At 41.7% G+C, this 19577-nt stretch overlaps 3 protein-coding genes across 6 annotated transcripts; 1 reads left to right on the forward strand and 2 right to left on the reverse strand.

Moving 5' to 3' along the window:
- Nucleotides 1–48: 48 nt before the first annotated feature.
- MITD1 (microtubule interacting and trafficking domain containing 1) lies at nt 49–8766 on the reverse strand. Of its 3 annotated transcripts, none has more exons than XM_090127209.1 (7): nt 8485–8727; nt 8144–8245; nt 7831–7967; nt 7222–7308; nt 6430–6545; nt 6000–6060; nt 49–654 (listed from the first exon to the last, which is right to left on the reverse strand). In XM_090127209.1, the coding sequence occupies exons 1-7, from the start codon at nt 8636–8638 to the stop codon at nt 637–639; spliced, it is 675 nt and encodes a 224-aa protein (XP_089983335.1). In that variant the 5' UTR covers nt 8639–8727; the 3' UTR covers nt 49–636. The 3 variants fall into 3 exon arrangements, with proteins under 3 accessions (XP_089983335.1, XP_031461087.1, XP_089983340.1); XM_031605227.2 differs by lacking the exon at nt 49–654 and adding an exon at nt 4520–5912 and having other exon boundaries at nt 8485–8766; XM_090127214.1 differs by lacking the exons at nt 49–654; nt 7222–7308 and adding an exon at nt 4520–5912 and having other exon boundaries at nt 8485–8728.
- Nucleotides 8406–14527, forward strand: MRPL30 (mitochondrial ribosomal protein L30). 2 transcript variants are annotated; one of them, XM_090127246.1, is made up of 5 exons: nt 8406–8480; nt 9005–9085; nt 9770–9916; nt 10681–10754; nt 10844–14527. In XM_090127246.1, the coding sequence occupies exons 1-5, from the start codon at nt 8445–8447 to the stop codon at nt 10974–10976; spliced, it is 471 nt and encodes a 156-aa protein (XP_089983372.1). In that variant the 5' UTR covers nt 8406–8444; the 3' UTR covers nt 10977–14527. The 2 variants fall into 2 exon arrangements, with proteins under 2 accessions (XP_089983372.1, XP_031461088.1); XM_031605228.2 differs by lacking the exon at nt 8406–8480 and adding an exon at nt 8709–8836.
- Nucleotides 14528–14608: 81 nt separating this feature from the next.
- LYG2 (lysozyme g2) lies at nt 14609–18299 on the reverse strand. The gene is made up of 5 exons (XM_031605225.2): nt 18091–18299; nt 17504–17593; nt 16741–16937; nt 15684–15822; nt 14609–14930 (listed from the first exon to the last, which is right to left on the reverse strand). The coding sequence occupies exons 1-5, from the start codon at nt 18095–18097 to the stop codon at nt 14797–14799; spliced, it is 567 nt and encodes a 188-aa protein (XP_031461085.2). The 5' UTR covers nt 18098–18299; the 3' UTR covers nt 14609–14796.
- Between the last annotated feature and the right edge of the window lie 1278 nt (nt 18300–19577).

The following is a 19577-nucleotide window of genomic DNA, read 5'->3' on the forward strand; positions in this document are numbered from 1 at the left end:
GGGATTAGCAGTTGCAGCGTGGAGGATTATGTGATGTGGCAGCGGAGACTGAGATGTGGACCACATATGCCTCCTTTGTACCCAGGACAGTGATGGTGTTGTACAAACAGTGGATTCATTACCCTATGTGCAATGAGTCACATTCCCACGGACAGGAGAGATACTGCTTTTTATTCAGGCTATAGTGCTGGTGGAAGTTTCCACAAATCAAGAACAATAATGCAAGTTTCTTCACTGTATTTATACATTAAATTCCTAAGTATTCTGCCAGAAGAGCCACCTACTACCTACATATTCATAAGCTTAAGCAATCATGATACTCCATCCCCTTCTGGCTACTTTCCTGGCCATCTGTGCTTGCACAGGGTTGTTGAGGGGTCTTACATGACCCTCATTGGTCATATAGGGAATGCTCCCCTTATCCTTTTTATCCTTTTATCATCACATTAGAACAAGCTGAACAGTTCTCTTACCAGTTTTCCAAGGGGAACAATTGTCATTGATTAATTAGGTAATATCAATGGCTAAGACATTGTGCTGTAGGATAAGCAGTACTTGATCAAAGGTTTCTTCAGTCATGTAGGGTCTGTTCAGCCTGGTGACAAGAAGGCTCTGGGGAGACCTGATAGTGGTCTTTCAGTATCTAAAGAGGAGCTATAAGAAAGAAGAGGACAGACTCTCTAGTAAGGTCTGTTGTGATAGGACAAGGGGAAATGGTTTCAAAATAAAAGATTTAGACTAGATCAAGTTTTTTTTTTTTTTTTTTTATAAGAGTGGTGAGGCACTGGAACAGGTTGCCGGAGGTGATGGATGCCCCATCCCTGAAGACACTCATGATCAGGTTGGATGGGGCTCTGAGCACGCTGATGTAGCTTTATGTGTCCTTGTTCATTACAGGAGAGTTGGACTAGATGACTCTTAAGGATCCCTTCCAACTCAAATGATTCTATGATTCTGTAAATTGATGTGTACGGCACAAGTGGGAAGATATTCTACATTACAATATGCACATGTAAACACAAACCTTAGAGAAAACAGCTTCCTCCTCCTACCACCTAACAGAAAACTTGCTAGTGGAAGGCAGTAGTGAACTGAAAGTGGCAGTTTTCAGGTTAAATCACAGTAATAATATAGAAGTACTATTCCTACAGAAAGGCTTGAGATTTATTTCCCTATTGTTACAGAGTAACCAGAATGCAATTTTGTCCAGGTCAGAATTGAAGCTGTTTATTGTTACAGCTGTAGGAGAGGACTCAGCGCAGCAAAGTGATGGGCTCTGCTGATAGGAGCTCTGCCCAGATGAGTCTGTTAGAGAGCTTTCTTTTAGGCTATACAACACTTTCACCAGTACTTTGACTAGTACTTAAAATTTAAGTGGTGTGTTCACCAACTGAAAGAGACATAAATTCACCCTGTGGAGGTGCAAACACATTACAGTAAATTGCAGCTGGGGCACAATATGTAGTACAACTCCATTTATGTAGAGGTCTTTTCTAGAAGGTTAAGAGGGGCCATGAGACTCAAAAGCACCAAGTTCAGAAATGGAGCGCAGGGCTTGTTACTGGATGAGGTACTGAAACACCAATAATTTACCACTTCTGAAGAGAACTGGAGGAAAATCAGAACAAATAAAGCCGATTGAGAAGCGTCAGAGACAGGTAGGCAAGAAACAATCTTGCTGTTAGGGCAAGATAAAAAAGGACCAGCACAAACAAAAGGAAGTAAAGGAGAAATGATATTTATGTCCTTCAGGCTGCCCTAATTACATTTCTCAGACTGTGGCATGGAGGAAGAGACTTCCATTCTTCCTCTTCTCCTGCTATAGTCTCTTACAGCTCCTCTACTTCTGCTAGTGTTTCCAGGAGCAAGATACTGAATTTGCAGTGCCATGAGTTTAGTCTCACTGTCTTTCTCCTGACATGTAATGCAGAGATAAGCATTGCTAACTAATTCAGTAAGAGGCTTAGTCTGCCACCAGACAGCAATAGATTGTAATTGCTCTTGAATTTCTGGCTATAAGCCTGCAACAAAGGCAGCTGCTACAACTGCTGGAGGTTTTTTAGCAGCATTGCCTATGCCAGAATGCCAGTTAAAAACTAACTTGAGGTAGTCCATGAAGGCTAGAAGGTATCCCCCCTTAATCTGTTTTGTATTTTGCCCCATTTTTCTTCAGGTGGGTCACCCAAAGATGATCTCCAGCTAACCCAAGTTCACTGTCACCCTGGAAGGCTAGCCTTTTCTGTTAATCACTGCTGGATTTCACAAGGCTTAAGAACTTTCTATCTTTCTATCAGCCCAACTTGGATTATACCAACTGATAACAGTTCACAGTTCTCTACATTTCTGAGTTTCTTCTCATGTATGGAAATCCTTTTGCTGTCTTATACCTTCAGAATTGTACAGGGTGTGAACAGTAACCACACCTCCTGGCCCCAGTGCTTGTTTTAAGGGTGCTATATCTCAGGTCCCAGCTGACAGCAGGTTCTACCAGCGACTGCAGAAATTCTTGGTATGTTCTGATAGTCTGATGATGCTTACGGCTCTGCTGATACTACAGAGGGTAAGGGGAGGTAAGAGGTACTTTTCTAACTGTCCTTTAAAACACTTTATCTTTCCATTTTTCCTGAGAGTCTCTCAAATTTCTGGAATTTTGGGATTCTATTTTTCTTTTGGATGCCTCCTTGTGCCAGCCAAAAAAATGTATGCCCCTGAGAAGAGAGTGCATTAGGTCCTCTGGACTCTAAGGTGCTCCACAAGTACACTGTTATATCTAAGTTGAAGATAAATTCAGTAGGACACTGCTCAAAGGTATTATCCTTGGTCCACGTCCCCTACAAAGACAGGCTGAGGGAGCTGGACTTGTTCAGCCTGGAGAAGAGAAGGCTGCGAGGAGACCTCACTGCAGCCTTCCAGTATTTAGAAGGGGATTATAAACAGGAAGGAAATTAACTTTTTACTTGGCAGACAGTGATAGGACAAGGGGGAATGGTTTTGAGCTCAAGGAGGAAAGGTTTAAATTGGATGTCAGGGGGAAGTTCTTCACAGAGAGAGTGATGAGGTGCTGGAACAGGCTGCCCAGAGAGGCTGTGGATGCTCCGTCCCTGGAGGTGTTCAAGACCAGGCTGGATGGGGCACTGGGCAGCCTAGTCTAGTGCCAGATCTGGAGGCTTGCAACTCTGCCTGTGATAGGGAGTTCGAACTTGGTGACCCTTGGGATCCCTTCCAACCCAAGCCATTCTGTGATTCTATAATCCAGAAGTTCTACATGTTTTAGGAGAATAATGAATTACATATGCTGGAGTTTCCTTTGAGGGTGCTGGGACTTCTCCTGATTGTCTAATTCCTAATTTACTCATTCAGGGAGAGAAAGGCTATCAGCTCACAATCGCCGCTGCCAAAGTGACTATCCAGCCTGACAATAACCAGAGACTAAACAAAGACACCAGGGATCCTCCAGCTGAGTGTCTAGTCCAAACCTCACCATGTAGGTTTCAGTTGTTTACAAAATACAGAGGCTCATGGTAGAACCAGAAGCAGGGAAGGGGCTAATTGGTCCAGTAAGGACTGACTATTCTATAACCCTCTGGAGCAGCTCAGCTCAGGGTGACAGCATACCACTTCAGTGTCATCCACACTCACACCTATTCATAGGCAAACTAGACTTTCCTGACCTACCACTCCTTGATTTTACCAGAAATACAATTACCTTTCTCCCTTTTATTTTACCAGAATTTCAATCACTCTTCCCTCTTTTAGCTGGTACCAGGAGGTATAGCCCTGCCTCCACAATCCAGGTGTTGATCTAACTACATACATGAATGACAGCATAGAATATGACCAGAAATCAGTAAAATGATTGCAAACCCTGTGCTCTTACGTTGCTCTGATAAAATAAATGCTGAAGAGGGTAACTTTCTATTCACTGATGTCCATTTCTCTTCATATAGCATTCCTACTGACAAGTAAGGGAACTATGTAAAAATAAAAAACTTAGAAAAACTGCACTGCACTACAACAGGTATGCCACTGAGGGTCTGGAAGTATAGATATATACAGATACTGCATATTCAAAAGATCTGGAAAGAAATCAGTAGCCTTAGCTATTTTGCAGTCAGAAGCACAGGAAGGTCTACAAATGAAGAGAGAGAAGACCAGGGTTACCTCCTGTGGTACCAGTACAGGACCACATCACTGAGCTTACTGCTGGAATAAAGAAGCATATGGTATTACAGACAGAAAGCATAAGGCACCCATCAATCCTGAATTTAAAAGATCTCAATTGCTAATTGAGTACTAAGATTTAAAGTTGATCCAAAATATTGATGGCTTTTCATTTAGCCCCTGTATGTCTGAAATCTGGACTAGGTGAAAATAAGTAGGTGAAACACAAAGTTTCACATTCAGGATGCTTAATGTATTCACAGTGAACTTCTTCTCATCAATAGGTGATCTTGAGAGATCTTGAGAGACATCACCTGGCTTCTCGGACTTGTAGAAGAATTTAAACAGATGACTTAAATTACAAATAATAAAAAATAACCTTTATTCCCATTTAAAAAAAGCAATGTTATATACAACTGAATAAAATCAATGACAGTAACTACACACATTATCTCAGCAGGAAGACAGGGACTTTCTATGGAATGTTTGGAGGGTCCTGGTAGCATACAGCTTCTGTGGCACACAGTATTCTTTGTCTGATTCAACACTGAAAAACTGAGACAACTGAGAAAAAGATCAAGGCAGGCCACTGGCAAATTGTTACCCATAAAACAGGGCAAAGATCAGCAGTTTCTTGTAGATAGCTTTGGAATAGATCTATTCAGTTAGAGGCAAGACTTAAAGAGGGATAATGGAATACAACAGCCATAAGAAAAAAGAAGCAAGAAAGTTTTGGGTTATGCAACCTCTGGAGTAACTTAAAAAACATTATTACTATTTTTTTTTTTTAAGGGTGCTTAATAGCAGGGCAATAGCTTATTGCAGTTCTGAGTGGCATGACTAGAAGTACAGACACTGAACTTGCAAGTCAGGGGAAGACTGGGAGATGATCATACAACTTTTCCATGCCTAATGCAAAGTATAGAAATCAGATATATGACAACGCAGCAGGGAATAAAAGAACATACATGAGCGATACTGAAAAGAATACAGCTAGAACACTGTTTGCATTTTTTCTGCCCCAAATCCATCATTCAGAGAGATGTACAGGAAGACTCTAATATGTCTGCATACTGAACACTACAATGTTTGCATGCAAGAAGCTTAGAGAATGGAATGCTAGATATGGGGCTATTTGTAGTCTGTGAAACCAGGTATTATGGGATCAACTAAAACAACAGAACAGCAGTCATGAATAGAATGCGGGAATTCAAGGAAATACATAGGCTGCTTATAAAAGAGGACATGTGGGTTGAAATAGTAGCGCAGCTTCAGATGTTTGTGAGGTGGTCAATTAAAGTTAAAACCCGCAAAGTTTCCTCAAGACAAGCAAAATTAATAGTAAAAGTAAAAATAACAGTAAAGAGGCCTTTAAGGAACATTATGTTATAAAACGCCTTCACCATAAACTTAAATTTAGACAGGGGTTGTATTCTTTAAGATTACAGGATAAAAAAGTAGAGTGGAAGAATTGTACAGCTGTGTTTTCTTGGACTGTAAAGGCACAAATATTCTTCAATCTATGGATTATAAAAGCAGTGCTGGACCAAGTATCTGTTCCGGAGTGCTTCTGATGATGGACAGCTGGACCCAAGTGGTACAAATTTACATTTCTATGCTTATAAAAAACACTCATTAAAAGCAGTTACAGTTGATCACATTTTCTTTGTATGTTTAGTATGAAAGACGTCCACTGTTGTTTCATGGCAAGGTCGCAAGTCAAAGTCACAGTATCCAATACTAAAACGACCCTATGGAAATTAAGAGAATTGACATGGGTAACACAGAATAAGCTATTCTACCATGGAAGTTAATTAAAGAGCTTTGAGTATTTTTACCTGTGGCCTCTTAAAATAATCAAGACCCCTTCCAATCTTAATCATCCATCCATTGTTGAACCTGTTATTAAAAATAAACAAATTTGAAAACCATGAGTACACCAAATTAAAAAAAAAAAAAAGAACAAACACATCTGCATGACTCTCCAGCTCCTTGTCTCAGCCACAACTGTTTCTTAGCATACCTGATACCTGTATGAACCATTCTGATACCTGCATGGAACATACTGCACTGTTCTGTATACTGAAAAAAAACATCTAATACATCTGATGTTCTCAGTCGGAACAGATGAAACTGTGGTGGACTAATTTTATCCAGTAAAGGGCACTGACTTCCATTTTGTTAGGTGTGGTTAGAAATGGTCTCAGAAACTAGGGTTAATTAGTTTAAATAACTGGAATTTTCACTGATTTTTTTAATATCACCCACCTAATTTCTCGATCATGGATTGAAGATGAAAATGCAACATTCAGTGTTATCCCATGATTCCTCAATGACTGTTTTATTTCTTCCAAGCCACTTGTCTGTTGATTTCTCCCACTCCCCTGTTAAAAATAAAGGTAACACTTTCTTTTAAAAAAACATATATATTCTACTTTTGGTCACCGCTTCCTAAAATCCCCTACAAAACCTTTTTAGTAATAATTTAAACCCAAAGAAAGCCATCTGAGTGAGGGCAGATTTGCATTTTCATGGACAGGATAAGAAGCAGGCAGATTACAGGTACACTTGCTAAGGTATGTGGAGGAATATCTCACTCAACCCCTTAAAGCTAGACACAGATTACTCTTTTAGCCAGAATAAATGCAGGGATAGTTTGAAAGGTTTTAGCATACCAAAAGCTCTTAAATGAGTTATACAAGCAGTTGGAAAAGAAAAAAAGAAGTATCTCAACAGATTATTTGTTTTTTATAACATTTTCCACAAAAAAAAAAAAAACTTTCACCAAAATAACTTCTCCATTTAAGATCCTGTTACCAAGAATTTGTTATGAAAAAAACTCTGAATTTAAGAAATTATTAATGTTCAGCTATCACAGTTTTTCCTCTTTATCTGTGATTTCTATTGAAGGCATTGAAGCCACTCTCAAACAAGTACTTGTAAACATGAATAAATTTATATTTAAATATAAACATTTATGTACACATCTACGCATGCTGGGTGCGTTTGTGTGGTGTTACCTGGATACAGAGAAATGGAAATTGAAACCTGGACACTTACTTCATCATAGGAAGTGAGGAGGTGGATTGTTCTCACTTTGCATGGCCCCTTAACCAGCATCTCACAGAATCGCAGGAAATTATACAACTGTAACAATTTTGTGTAATTCAGTAACTTGGATTATTTTAGCTGCTACATCAACTAAAACACAGCAGAACAGCAGTCACGACTGGAATGCAGGACGAAATACATAGGCTACTTTTAAAAGAGGACATAAGGGTTGAAATGGTAGCACAGCTTCAGATGTTTATGACTTTATCGCTCTCTACAACAACCTGACAGGAGGTTGTGATGAAGTGGGGGTTGGCCTCATCTTCCAGGTAAGAGTAACAGGATGAGAAGGAATGGACTCAAGTTGTGTCGGGGAGGTTCAGGTTGGATATTAGGAAAAATTCTTTCTGAGAAAGAGTGATGAGGCAGTGGCACAGGCTGCCCAGGGAGGTGGTGCAGTCACCATCCCTGGGGGTGTTGAAGAAACACATAAACGTGGCACTGAGGGGCCTGGTCAGTGGGCATGGTGGGGATGGGCTGGAGGTTGGACTGGATGATCTGAGAGGTCTTTTCCAACAGTACTGATTCTGTGATATGCAACACTGAATATCTACTTGCCTGATGGACTTGCCTAATGTAGGGGTCCTCCACCCATACTTCAGAAACAATCTCAGTCAGATACTCCTGGAAAAGCTTCTCATAGCCAAAACCTGTTGCGTTTTCCTCTATCCTGATTTGCTTATGGTATTTGCCATCTGAAAGAAGAGAAGAGAAGAGAAGAGAAGAGAAGAGAAGAGAAGAGAAGAGAAGAGAAGAGAAGAGAAGAGAAGAGAAGAGAAGAGAAGAGAAGACTTTTGTCAGTAAAATCATGACATAATCCCCAGGTAACATCAGACATTTAAATGTGAGCAAAACAGTGGTGGCTGCACACCTTGCTTCTCCTTCTCAATATACTTTTTTATGTCTTCAGCCCTGGTCATGTACTCGGATATTTTCTCCCGGTACCGCTGCTTCTTTGCCTCATCCTTCGTTCCTGCCAACCAGAACCGCAGAGATGAGCTCTCCCCGAGCCGGGGTCGGGGAAGGCTCGGACTCCACGGCCCCAGCCCCCTTCGGAGGCGAGAGGGGAGCGGGACGAGGCAGCCTCCCGACTCGCTTCTCCTCGCGGCCGGCGGTCTCCGGTCGAGCCCCGAGAGGGCCGCGGTACAACAGCCGCACGCAGCGCGGTGTTAATGGCCGCACGGCCCCAGGCTCCCGCTCCCAGCCCGGTACCTTTCACCACCTGCAGCAGCAGGTCGATGCCCTCCTGGTAGCACACCAGGGACTCCTGGAAGCGAGACGCCAGGTCCAATTCCACCGCCCGCTTCACCGTCTCCGCCCCGGCCCGCTCCAGCGCGGCGGTGCCATCGCCCCCCGCCCGCGACATGGGCACGGCGACGGGCCGCGGGGACGGAGGAGGGGCCGCGGGGAAATCGAAACCGGGGCGGTGAGGCTGGCTGCGCTCCACCGTTGCCCTTCCTCCCTCGGAACCCAAACGCTGCGGTGGCGGTGCCCGGCCGGAAGGCTGCACACCGACATGGCGGCGGGCAGGGGCGGGTTGCGGCTCGGCGCTGCCTGGAAGGCGGTGAGGGGGTGGCGGGGGCGACCGTATGCTGGCATGGAGACGGTCCGGTCGGGGCGGCCGGGACTTTTGCTTACGGGGAGACGTGGCCGTTGGGAAGGCCTGCTGTTAGGGGGCTCTTGTGCAGACGCCATGAGATGTAGTTAATGGGGACTGCTTTGTTTTTGGTAGGTGCTGGGGAGAAGGCCGGAAGGGATCGTGGCCACGCCATGGGCTCGGCAGAAGTTCACCAAATCGAGAATTCCCGAGTCGGTACGTTCTGGCCTCCTAGAGGAGGCTGAAAGCCGTGGAATTATGGCGAAGAGATATTAGTCTGCTCGTTCTGCGCCTTCTGTGATGTGGCGGCTTTATTGACAGTGATTCTGAAGCCACAGAGAAGCTTGGTTTGTTTTGCATTGCAGCTTATGTTTCTGCAAGGCACTGTCAAGTTGCACTTGACTTTTCCTAAAGCTTCTTAAAGTTTCTTAGTCCTGTGACAAAACTTTTGACTCGTAAGCTAAACATTGGTTGTCTGTGAGATGCATGTGTCAAATGCTCTGCTATTACGGAACACCACGTATCTGTGCTGTCGTGTGGTCTAACTTAATGTATTAATTAGCAAACTGTTATAAGTTTCACAGTGCTATAAAAACTGCATTTGAACTTCTTTACTGCGACAGAGCAGTGGAACGGGCTGCAAAGAGAGGTTGTGTAGTCTCCTTCTATGGAGATATTTGAGAACCACCTTGAGACTTTTCTGCAGTCTGCTGTAGGGAACTGCTTTAGCAGGGTGGTGGACTCAATAATCTCCAGAGGACCCTTCTTATCCATATGGTTTTGTGATTCTATTGCTTGGCAAGTCGACCTTCTGAAAAGAAATTTAATTGCAGATCTTAGATTTTTACCAAGGTTGAAGTATGCTTTGGAGGGTTGAAAACTATGAACTTTTTGCTCTAGGTATTTCAGCCACGACCCGGAGATCATGAGAAGTACGGAGGTGACCCTGAGCAGCCCCACAAAGTCCATATTGTTACTAGGATAAAAAGTGTAATCGGTCGCCCATATTGGGAGAAGAAGGTCATACATGATCTTGGACTGGATAAGGTATGGAAGTTGTGGTTGTTCATACTCACAACATGCATCCAGGATGCAGAAATGCAGGGTAGAATTCAGATGTTGTTTTTTCTTGTTGCTGTTGTGTGGGTCGTGTGTGTAAGAGCGGGTAGGAACAGTAATGAGAATTGCTCGCTTAGTAGGAATTCAGATTATGAATACATGGTATTGGTGTTGTGTCTGAGGAGAACTTTATCTTGAGAATTCTGCAGAAATAATAAAAACAGATTTGCAAATACTTCAAATTCAGTTTTCTCGCTAGGTGATATTAAGTGGATATTGCAAATAGACCTCATTTATTAATGAAAAGTCTTCTGAATCTAAAAAGTGTGATGAGTGCTCAAACAGATTGAAGAGTTCGTGTCAGATTTATTCAATTTTTTTTTATGTAGAATCACACTTTGTGCAAAAATCCGTTTATTCGATATTGTATTTTGGAGGGGAAAAAAGTGATGAGTTTAAGGCCTAACTGAAGCCAGTCTCACACTGTATTTATGTGTAGGCATTTCTAACATTTGGAAGAAATTTGAATATATTGATAATGTAGTGGGGATAAAGCTGAAATTGGCATTTTACTGGAATCATGAGTTTGATCAAGCTTTGACTTCATATTTTCGTGTATGCTCATAATATATCAGTATTATTTCTCCAAATCTAAATTTGCAAATGTGGTTTATATTTTACTGAAAAGTTTGGTGAACAGAGATTTGTACTTTGGAACTGTATTTTTAAAACCAATACTATCCTTTATATAGGCACATCAACCAAGACTGCACAAAAATATCCCTTCTGTGAATTCCAGACTGAAAGTTGTTAAACATCTGATAAGGTTTGTTAGCTATGTGTTTAATTTGGAATACTAATATAATTCCATTCTAGTCCTAGAACCTTACTAAGCACACTCTTCTATATCCGTAGAATACAGCCGTTGAAACTACCATATGGATTGCCAACAGAAGAGGAAATGGCAGACTCCTTTCTTACGAGCAAGGGAGAGCTTATCATTAAACAGCGTCTGAAACCTGTGGAGCAGGAAGAAATTAAATCATAAGGTGTGCTGGTCGGAATTATGTTTTCTAAAATAAATAATTTAAGTCCCGAGTTAAGAGCTTGTGTATGAAATGGAAGCTGGTATGTAAATAGAACAGATCTAACTAATGATAGTGTGTTTTGCAGCTAACAGCAAAGGTTTGCAATGAGGGTGCTTGGCTTCACCTTTGCTACACTTAAAAAAGAACAGGAATTTAAAAGATTTTTTGATCATGAGTTGACTGTCTGTTCAGAGCTCAATTTATTGATGCAGGCATTTGAGTGGCTTACCTGTTATTCAAATCTCGCATTTGTTTCTTAGCAGGCAGTTTCATCTGGCCTCCCCTGTATCTTGAATAGAATTGTAGAATCACATGATTTGGGCCGGAAGGGACCTCACAGCCCACTCAGCCCCACCGCCACCATGGGCAGGGCTGCCCCCCACCAGCTCAGGCTGCCCAGGGCCCCATCCAACCTGGCCTTGAGCCCTTCCAAGGATGGGGCACCACAGCTTCTCTGAGCAGCTGTGCCAGGGCCTAATCAGTCTGAGTAAGAAATTTCTTCCTAAAATCCAACTTAAACCTCCCCTCTTTTAGTTTAAAACCATTCCCCCTTCTCCTATCACTATTAGACCATGTAAAAAGTAAGTTTCTCGCCGTTTAAGTATTGGAAGGCCACAATGAGGGCTCTCCGGAGCTTTTTCTTCTCCAAGCTAAACAGGCCCGACTCCCTCAACCTTTCTTCATAGAAGATGTGCTCCGGCACTATGATCATCTTTGTGTCTCTTCTCTGGACCTGCTCCAACAGTTCTGCATCCTTGTGCTGGAGGCCCCAGACTGGGGGGAGAAGGAGGGGCTTATGGTTGGAGAGCAGAGGGGAACAGTCACCTCCTCACCCTGATGGCTAGCCTTCTTTTGATTTCACTTTTTAAAATTGTAATAGCCTATGAGCTGTAGTCTTTATGAAGGTTAATGATTTTCACATGCTAACAGAAATTTGGAAACCCTAAAGCATATTTGTTTGATACAAATTAGCAGCTATGAGCTCCAAGCATATAAAATAAGACCTTTCACTGGAGTGTCTTGAATAGTACTGTGTGCAATGATTTAAAGACTGTTTTTATTTACTATTTAAGAATTGTGGCTAAAATTAGGAAGCTGCTGCTATATCAAGTGATAAAGTAGTTTTCATTCCAGCAAGCATAAATTCCGTCATTTATTGTGCTATGAGCCTCTCCCACACTAGAGACATTGTAGAGGAGCTAATCTTAATTACTGTATGTTGTGGGAAGATCAGAGGGATACAGCAGCTGAAAACAAATGTTTATCCTTTCTGCATGCTTGCAGGGAAGAGTAAAAGCCTGTAGAAGTTCTAAGGAGTGTACATTATCAGTAGAAGGACATAACAGCTAGATATACTGTGTGCAGAAGAAAGGCAAAGAAGGATAGGATATAGTAGTGCATTGAAGGGTGAGATGACTCCTAAAGGCAAGCCAAAGACAGACATGAGTTGAGCTGAAAAACCTCAGTTTCTCAACAAACTGCAGGCTGCAGTCAGGACACAGAAAAGACTGAAGGATGTAGAGTAGCAAGGGAAAAAATGAGATAGATAAATTGTGTGTTGTTTTTTTTTCTTCTCTCTCCTTCGTTTCATTGTCTGTACAGCATCTTGTGCTATGGTGTAACTGCAGTCTGTATGGTGGTTTCTGTGTTCCTACAGAGAGGTGCTTGGTAAAGCTGAAATTTCAGCCCTTGTGGAGGACGTGTTGTTCATCAGCCTTGTTGTTGAGGGACAGCAGTTACAAGGTCTGCTCTAGGAATGGTAGCCTGAACTGACAAAGGATTCTAAAGTCTTAACAAGTGTGTTTGGGATGTGTCTGCAGCAGTGCAGCCTGGTGAAATCTCCAACAGAGGGTGCAATGCCGATTTTGTTTTGCACAACATATACAAATACAGGATCTCTCTCCATTACTATACAGATTTCTCAATTCACTTTACAGACACTGCAACCTTCAAAAGTACTGAAACGTAAACTGAAAAAAATGTATTAATGACCAGGCTTGCTTAGTACTGTGCACAGATTATGTATTTGATAAACTGCCTATGATAGAGCAGTGCCAATCCCTGCTTCCCAAGTACAGAGAATGGAAAACACTTTTGGACAGTACCTGTTGTTTATAGGTAAGATTTAGCTACAAGAAATGTCTGCCATCGACAGACTGTCAGTTTTCATGAAGAAAGAAATTACATTTTCTTAAAATTTTTAACGTATGTGTAAGTTTGGTTGTTTCTGAAATACTATTTGCTCTAAAGTTACAACAGCTTGCAGTGAGATTTTCCCATGTTTTCTGTGTATAAACATAAGTTTTCTAAAGATTTATCCTCAAGTGTAAAACTTGAGCCGAACAAAGTACAAAAACCTACTGTGTGTTAACATAACTTCATTAATGGAGCATTGTCCCCATGTAAATCTTCCTGAAGCACAGGTAAGAGATGCAGGCTTTTTGCATAGGGAACAAAGAAGCTGACTTAAGATGGGAGGAAAATTCAGGTTGGAAGGTACCTTGCAGGTCTTTGGTCCAATGTCCTGCTCTACAGCTCAGCTATGTTCATGGGGGAAAAATTTATATGCAGAATACAGTCTTACCCTGTGTGAGCCTCTTTTTCAGCTTACGCCTGTTGTTGTTTATCCTCACACCTTGCATCACTGTGAGGAACTTGGCTCCATCCCCTCCATTATCCTCACAGATATGAGCATTCCCTCCCAAAGCTGTCCTTCCTCATGAGACAAGTCCTCCAGCCCCAAACACCTTGGGGGCTCTCTGCTGCCAACCTCACCCTACTTAATTTGTCTTTCCTGTGCCCAAAACAGCTCTGTTCTAGAAGTGAACTAGAAAGTGCTCAGCAGATGCAAGTTATCTCTTCCTTCAGTGGAGCTGTGCTTTTGTTCATACAGTCCAGGGTGTCTTTAGCCTCCTTGGCTACTTGGGCACATTGCTAGCTTGTGTTAGGCTTGCTTGTTGGACAGGATTGATTCACTGTGTCTGCTTGCCATAGAACTTGAAATATATTCAAATGAATCAAACAAATCTTTGGTGCAATGTCTGGTACCAATACAGAAACGTACATATGTAGAAATGTGCTATTTTAAGAAGATTTTTAAAAATTCTTTTGCTAAGGATATTTTAAATGACAAATATATCTGTAACAGAACTATAAAAATGCATGGTTGAAAAACCCCCACAGTATTCATTATCTTTTGTAGCTCCTAGTGATATGCTTGCTGCTTTTCTTTTAGCTGCTCTAAACTTCTTTCTTTTCTCCCCTTTGTCTTGAAATGACTGATTAAAACCAACAGCTCTGAAGCTAAGGCTCTCCAAATACTCCAAATGTATGTGTTTGATAATAGAGCAATAAATCTAAGAGGGAGTGACACACTGAGATACACTCTTGTAGGAGATTAAAAGTATGCTTTTGTATACATCTAGGTATATTGCAAGTACCGGTGTTTGCCTTCAATGATTTGCTCTGCTAAGGTGAAAAAGAATAAATAAAAGGTAGCTAATAATCCAAACTGTAACCTATCTTTTGCCATTTTTTTTTCACTTCACAAAAAGATTCAAGCAGTTTTCATCTCTTGTAATTTCTCAGGCAGCAAATTAATGCTGCAGAAAGGAGTCGTAATGCTGTTTAACAGGAGCAACTTTAGATTTTATTGATCAATACACATGTCTAACAGCAGTACAAAATAGGCAACAAAATCACCTACTGACTAATGATTTGCAGTTTTGGTAATGTAAAAGTATTTGCCATAAGTATTGTATAATTACTCTGATGTCTTTCTCAGTATCCATGTCTCTGAAAGAGCTTGGCTCTTGCAACCACATCGTTGGCATAATCATTGTGTGTTGTGCCAATGTCCATTCCTTCATAGGTCCGGACATTTCTCGTTCCTGCATTATACGCTGAAATCCCACCTGAAATGAGAAAGAAACACTCAAACAAAGGTAGTATTTCCTCAGAAAACAAACAAACACAAATCACAACCTAAGTGTATCGCTTGAGTTTGTAGGTGTCTTTTTACCAGTATTTTTTGGCCACAGTGTTACCATTTTCAGCTGTTTTCATCACCGAGGTGTTTCATTTGCATTTTAGCATTGTTAAGAAATTACAGTTTACAGGCTTGGTGATCATTGTTTCTTTGCTTTATTTTGCAAATCGAACATCTTCAGTTGTAGTATTGCTTCCTTTTGTGATGTTGATAACATCAGGTACGTTTGTATCATAGTTGGCCCATGAAGGGCCCAAACATAATGATGGCTTCAGCTGTGATCAGTGCCTGGGAATGAACCATGTTTCCTTCAGTGAGAACCGTACAGTTCAGAAATTGATACAGTCTCTCTTTGGAGTTGTAAGATGATAGTTTTTTATAAGTAGGTATAGAAATACAAAAAAAAGCAAATGGGCAGATGGGGAAGAAAAAAACACCTTACTCCTTGAAGCTGAAAACAATGATATTCGTCAAGTTTTCCAAAAGCTTGCTAGAAAGATAATGACGTTTTTCCTTTTAGTGAGTATCATTAAATATTATTCCACACACTAATAAAACTAACAGGGTAACCAGGATGTGTTTAGTTTTCTAAGTGCTTGATTCAACAGCGTTACCATTCTTGACTTTTATATGTATGGATTGTTATAAAGTTGACGTTTTAAAGCTGATAAAGACCTACCTTTGAGCTGCTGTTCCTTACTCCATGTTGGGAATTTTTTCTGAATATCAATTATTGACTGACACAAAATGTCTGTGCCTTGTTTTATGTGCTCTTCACTGTTCCATGCCCCATGAGTCTGGTGGTACCGTTTGTCAACCTGGAAGACAGGAATATCAACACACGAGATAAATGTTATTTGTTTAGAGTTCTTCAGCACTTTTAGGCTGCCTGTACTCATTTTGACCTTTACCTGTTCTGATAAGAAAGAGCAAGTGAGCTCAGCCCAAGGCAGGAGCAAAGCCAGCAGATATATGAACAGCAAAGTATGGGGGCAGTGGGCAGGAGTGTCTTTCCCACCTCTATCAGAGCCTTATAAAACTTAGGTAACTGTTGCTGCAAAGGTGCCAAAAGCCATGTTACTGCTGCATAAGCTTTTTCAGCTGCAAGACAACTCTCCTGTCCTCCCCATCTGTACCAAGGGTGCCTAAAATGTTGTTTCCCTTGGGGTGACTCATTGCTCCATCCCTGTTCTCTTCCCAGGACTGCAGGAGTAGCATAGCATCTTACCCACAACACAGTGCAGCCCTGAGAGGGCTGGAGCTTTTATGACAGTGTATCTGAACACATGAAGCAAATGTTTATGGTTGTATGCAAGTTGGCAAACTAGTGAGGCATGAATAATGAAGCAAGACCCCTACTAACTGAGTTCCTGTGGTACATAAAGAGTAATTAACCTGACTGCATGTAGCTACAGCCTCTGGGCCTCTGCACTTATTTTAAAAAATGCTTTTTGAAACAAGATTTATTATCTAACATATGAAATAGAAACAATGAATCTCCTTGTTCCCCAAAGAGCTCTGGGAAGCAAGCAGCAGTTTCACAGTGTAGATGCAGGCTGTTCTTGCCCTGATGTTTACCAGCATCCCTCCCCTGGTGCTGGCAGCTGGAAAATTGATCAGCAGTGGCTTTATTCTGACTGAAAAGTTGTCTGAAAATAGCAGGGAAAGGAAAGAAAACCTTCTGGTTGACACTGCACCCAGTTTGGGCCATCGAGTTTTGAGAGGGTTGGCCATACCTGCATTAAACCGAATGCATTTCCATGGTCACCCAAGCCATCCTTCAGTGCTGTCCCTGCATGTGACTCTCGAGAGATAACAGCAGCAACCACAGATGGTGAAATGCACTTGCTGTTGGCCACTTTTGTAATAGTTTCTTTATATTTGTCCATATTCTTCAAATCTCTTTCAGCAATCTTTTCTGAAGCAGCAACTCCTACAGCACAATATACATCATTTTTACTTTCATTTTTACAATCAGAAACAAGATTTTCTAATGGGTCTTATGACTGAGCCAGCATTTTGAATCCCTGTGAATGTCTTTAGAGAGAAACAGTGACAAAATTGACTAATTTCAGTGAAGTAGCCTAGTTGTCAACAGACGGCTGATATAAAAAGATATTTTTTAAAAAACAGAGGGCATTTCCCTAGTGTGCAAACTAAACAGTGAGTCTGCTTTAAGTCCAAGCCTTTGGTTGGATTAGTTCCAGAAGATTTACTTATTTTAATTTAATACTATGCTAGGGAAACTTTCAGAATGAAGGAAGCCCTCCTAAGGGAGAGAGAAAGATGGGCTTGATGGCAGGGACTGAACATGCTCAGCAAACCTTGCATTTTCTCTGTAGTAGTCTTGAATATTCTTGGCAGCATCTCAAAGGTGACTCCGATCTCAACATAATTTGTGCACCCAAATAAGATCTCTGACAGCAGTGCAAATACCCGCTCACTTAGCTGTGACCAGCTGTGGGTGTGAGGTGGGGGAAGGACTGAGATAGCACCCACCTGCATAGCCCAGACCTTCTGGCTTCGCAGTTCTCTCTGATGCACCAGTTGTTTCAACATTTGCTATGTTCCCGTAGAAATTAGAACAGCCTAAAGAGCAACATATACAGTGAGATGTCACATCAGAGCAGCGTGCAATGTATTTTCAGATCCACAGCTGAAACTGATAGGCATAATTTAGATACTAGCCTGGGCTTTTATTTGAGGAGATGCTCTTGTGGTATTGTATTTGTGCACAATTCATTTCCTTTAGTTTTAGGTCATGTTAGCTTGTCTGAAACTCAGTTGGCATCTCCAAAAGGTGTTTTCCATTCCAAAATAAAAAATCTCTGAGACTCAAAAGAAAGCCTGCACAACTTACTTACACTTTGCTTTCCCATCAACAGGAAAAATCATGGAGAGCATCCTGTGAATACCTCATGTGCAATGTATCTACATTTGTCAGTTGCCTAAACATGCTGTTGCATAAGGTAAAATGCAAACAGCAAAGGAGAGGAGCAATACCAGCCTGAGTTGAGTAGTCAGTAGAAAAGAAGCTTTCATACACTTAGAATTATTTAGAAGAGTATCAGAGAAATGCCACTGACCTGACATGTTTGCTGCAGAATGACTCCCCACCGTCTCTGGGCGTTTGCTTGAGATGTGTGTGTGTTATAGATGTGGGCACAGCTACCTCAGCACTTCCTTCATGGCAGGGCTTTTATGGGAAAAGGGCAGTGTCCAGTAGCCTCCATGTACCCACCCAAACGCAGCAGGGTTTCTGTTTCAGCTACCATTTGAAAAAGGAAATAACACATAATTGAGTTTAAAAGTTGGATGCTGACTGGAAGGTGGAGGAGCCTTATCTGAAAACAACTCCAATTTCTGGAATGACTACAAGTGCAGAAGGAGGAGCTTTTGGATGTTGTGAAGTTATTGTAGGCAAAGACCCAGCAACACTAACACATGACAGAGCTGCCACTGCTGAAAATGTGGGTATGCAGAGTGAGTGAGTTTCCTGGCTTTATTCCCACTCGAACACAGACCCGAGTAACCACATAGCTTGCAGCAGAACCATGGCAACTGTTTGGGAGTAAAAAAGAAACCACTGGATGGCAGACCTCCCCATCACTGTTCATCTGCTAATGCGCTCTGCCCGTGTTCATTTTGTGGGGCTGAAATGCTGTTCCACCCTTTGATCAGCTCTTCACACAGTAAGCCAGGGAACTGATTCTGTGTCATTGCCTTGAAAGATTTAATTCTGTAACTTTTGCATATATTGTTATTGATACCTCAAGTTGATATTTGGACTAGATGATTGATTGCTGGACTAGATTATTTTAGTAGTTTTTTCCAATCTTACAGATTCTATGATTCTACTCTAAGAACCAGATGGAGAAATTCCACAGCCCCTACATGGAGCTTGTCGTATTTAGTGCTATGAGAAAGGTTGAAGGAAGCTGAAACACACTGAAATATTTTAGACAGGCAGCATTGTAGAGCAGATATGCTCATACAGAAATGACAAATACTGAAAATTGAGAATCTCACTAAAGATGATTTGCGAGCCAGTAATCTCTAAATGGCTTGTGCTGCTATTCTGGTATTGATGGGGGAAAATAGAAAAGGATGTACTGCATTACTTCTGCGTCATAGTAACTGAGGCAGGGGTGATCCACAGAATCTCAGATGTAACATCTCAAATACTGTGCTCAGTTTTGGATTCTTATACAAGAAAGACATTGAGTTGCTGGAATATGTTTAGAGAAGAGCAATGAAGCTGGTGAGGGCTCTAGAAAACAAAGTGTGTGGAGCAGCTGAGGGAAATAGAATTGTTCAGTCTGGAGAAGGGGAGGCTCAGGGAAGATGTCAGCGCTCTCTGAAACAGCCTGAAAGGAGGTTGTAGTGAGGTGGATGATTCATTTCTTCTCCCAGGTAGCAGTGACAGCACAGAGATAATGGCCTCAAGTTGCACCAGGTGAGGTTCAGGTTGGATATTGGGAAAAAATTTCTTCTCAGGAGTGGTGAGGCAGTGGTACAGGCTGCCCAGGGAGGCATCCATGGCTTGCTTGTCACCAAGTGGCGGCTCTTCGAT

The sequence above is a fragment of the Phasianus colchicus genome, chromosome 1 (assembly GCF_987193195.1).
Source record: "Phasianus colchicus chromosome 1, bPhaCol1.hap1.1, whole genome shotgun sequence".
In the NCBI taxonomy this organism is placed as follows: domain Eukaryota; kingdom Metazoa; phylum Chordata; class Aves; order Galliformes; family Phasianidae; genus Phasianus; species Phasianus colchicus.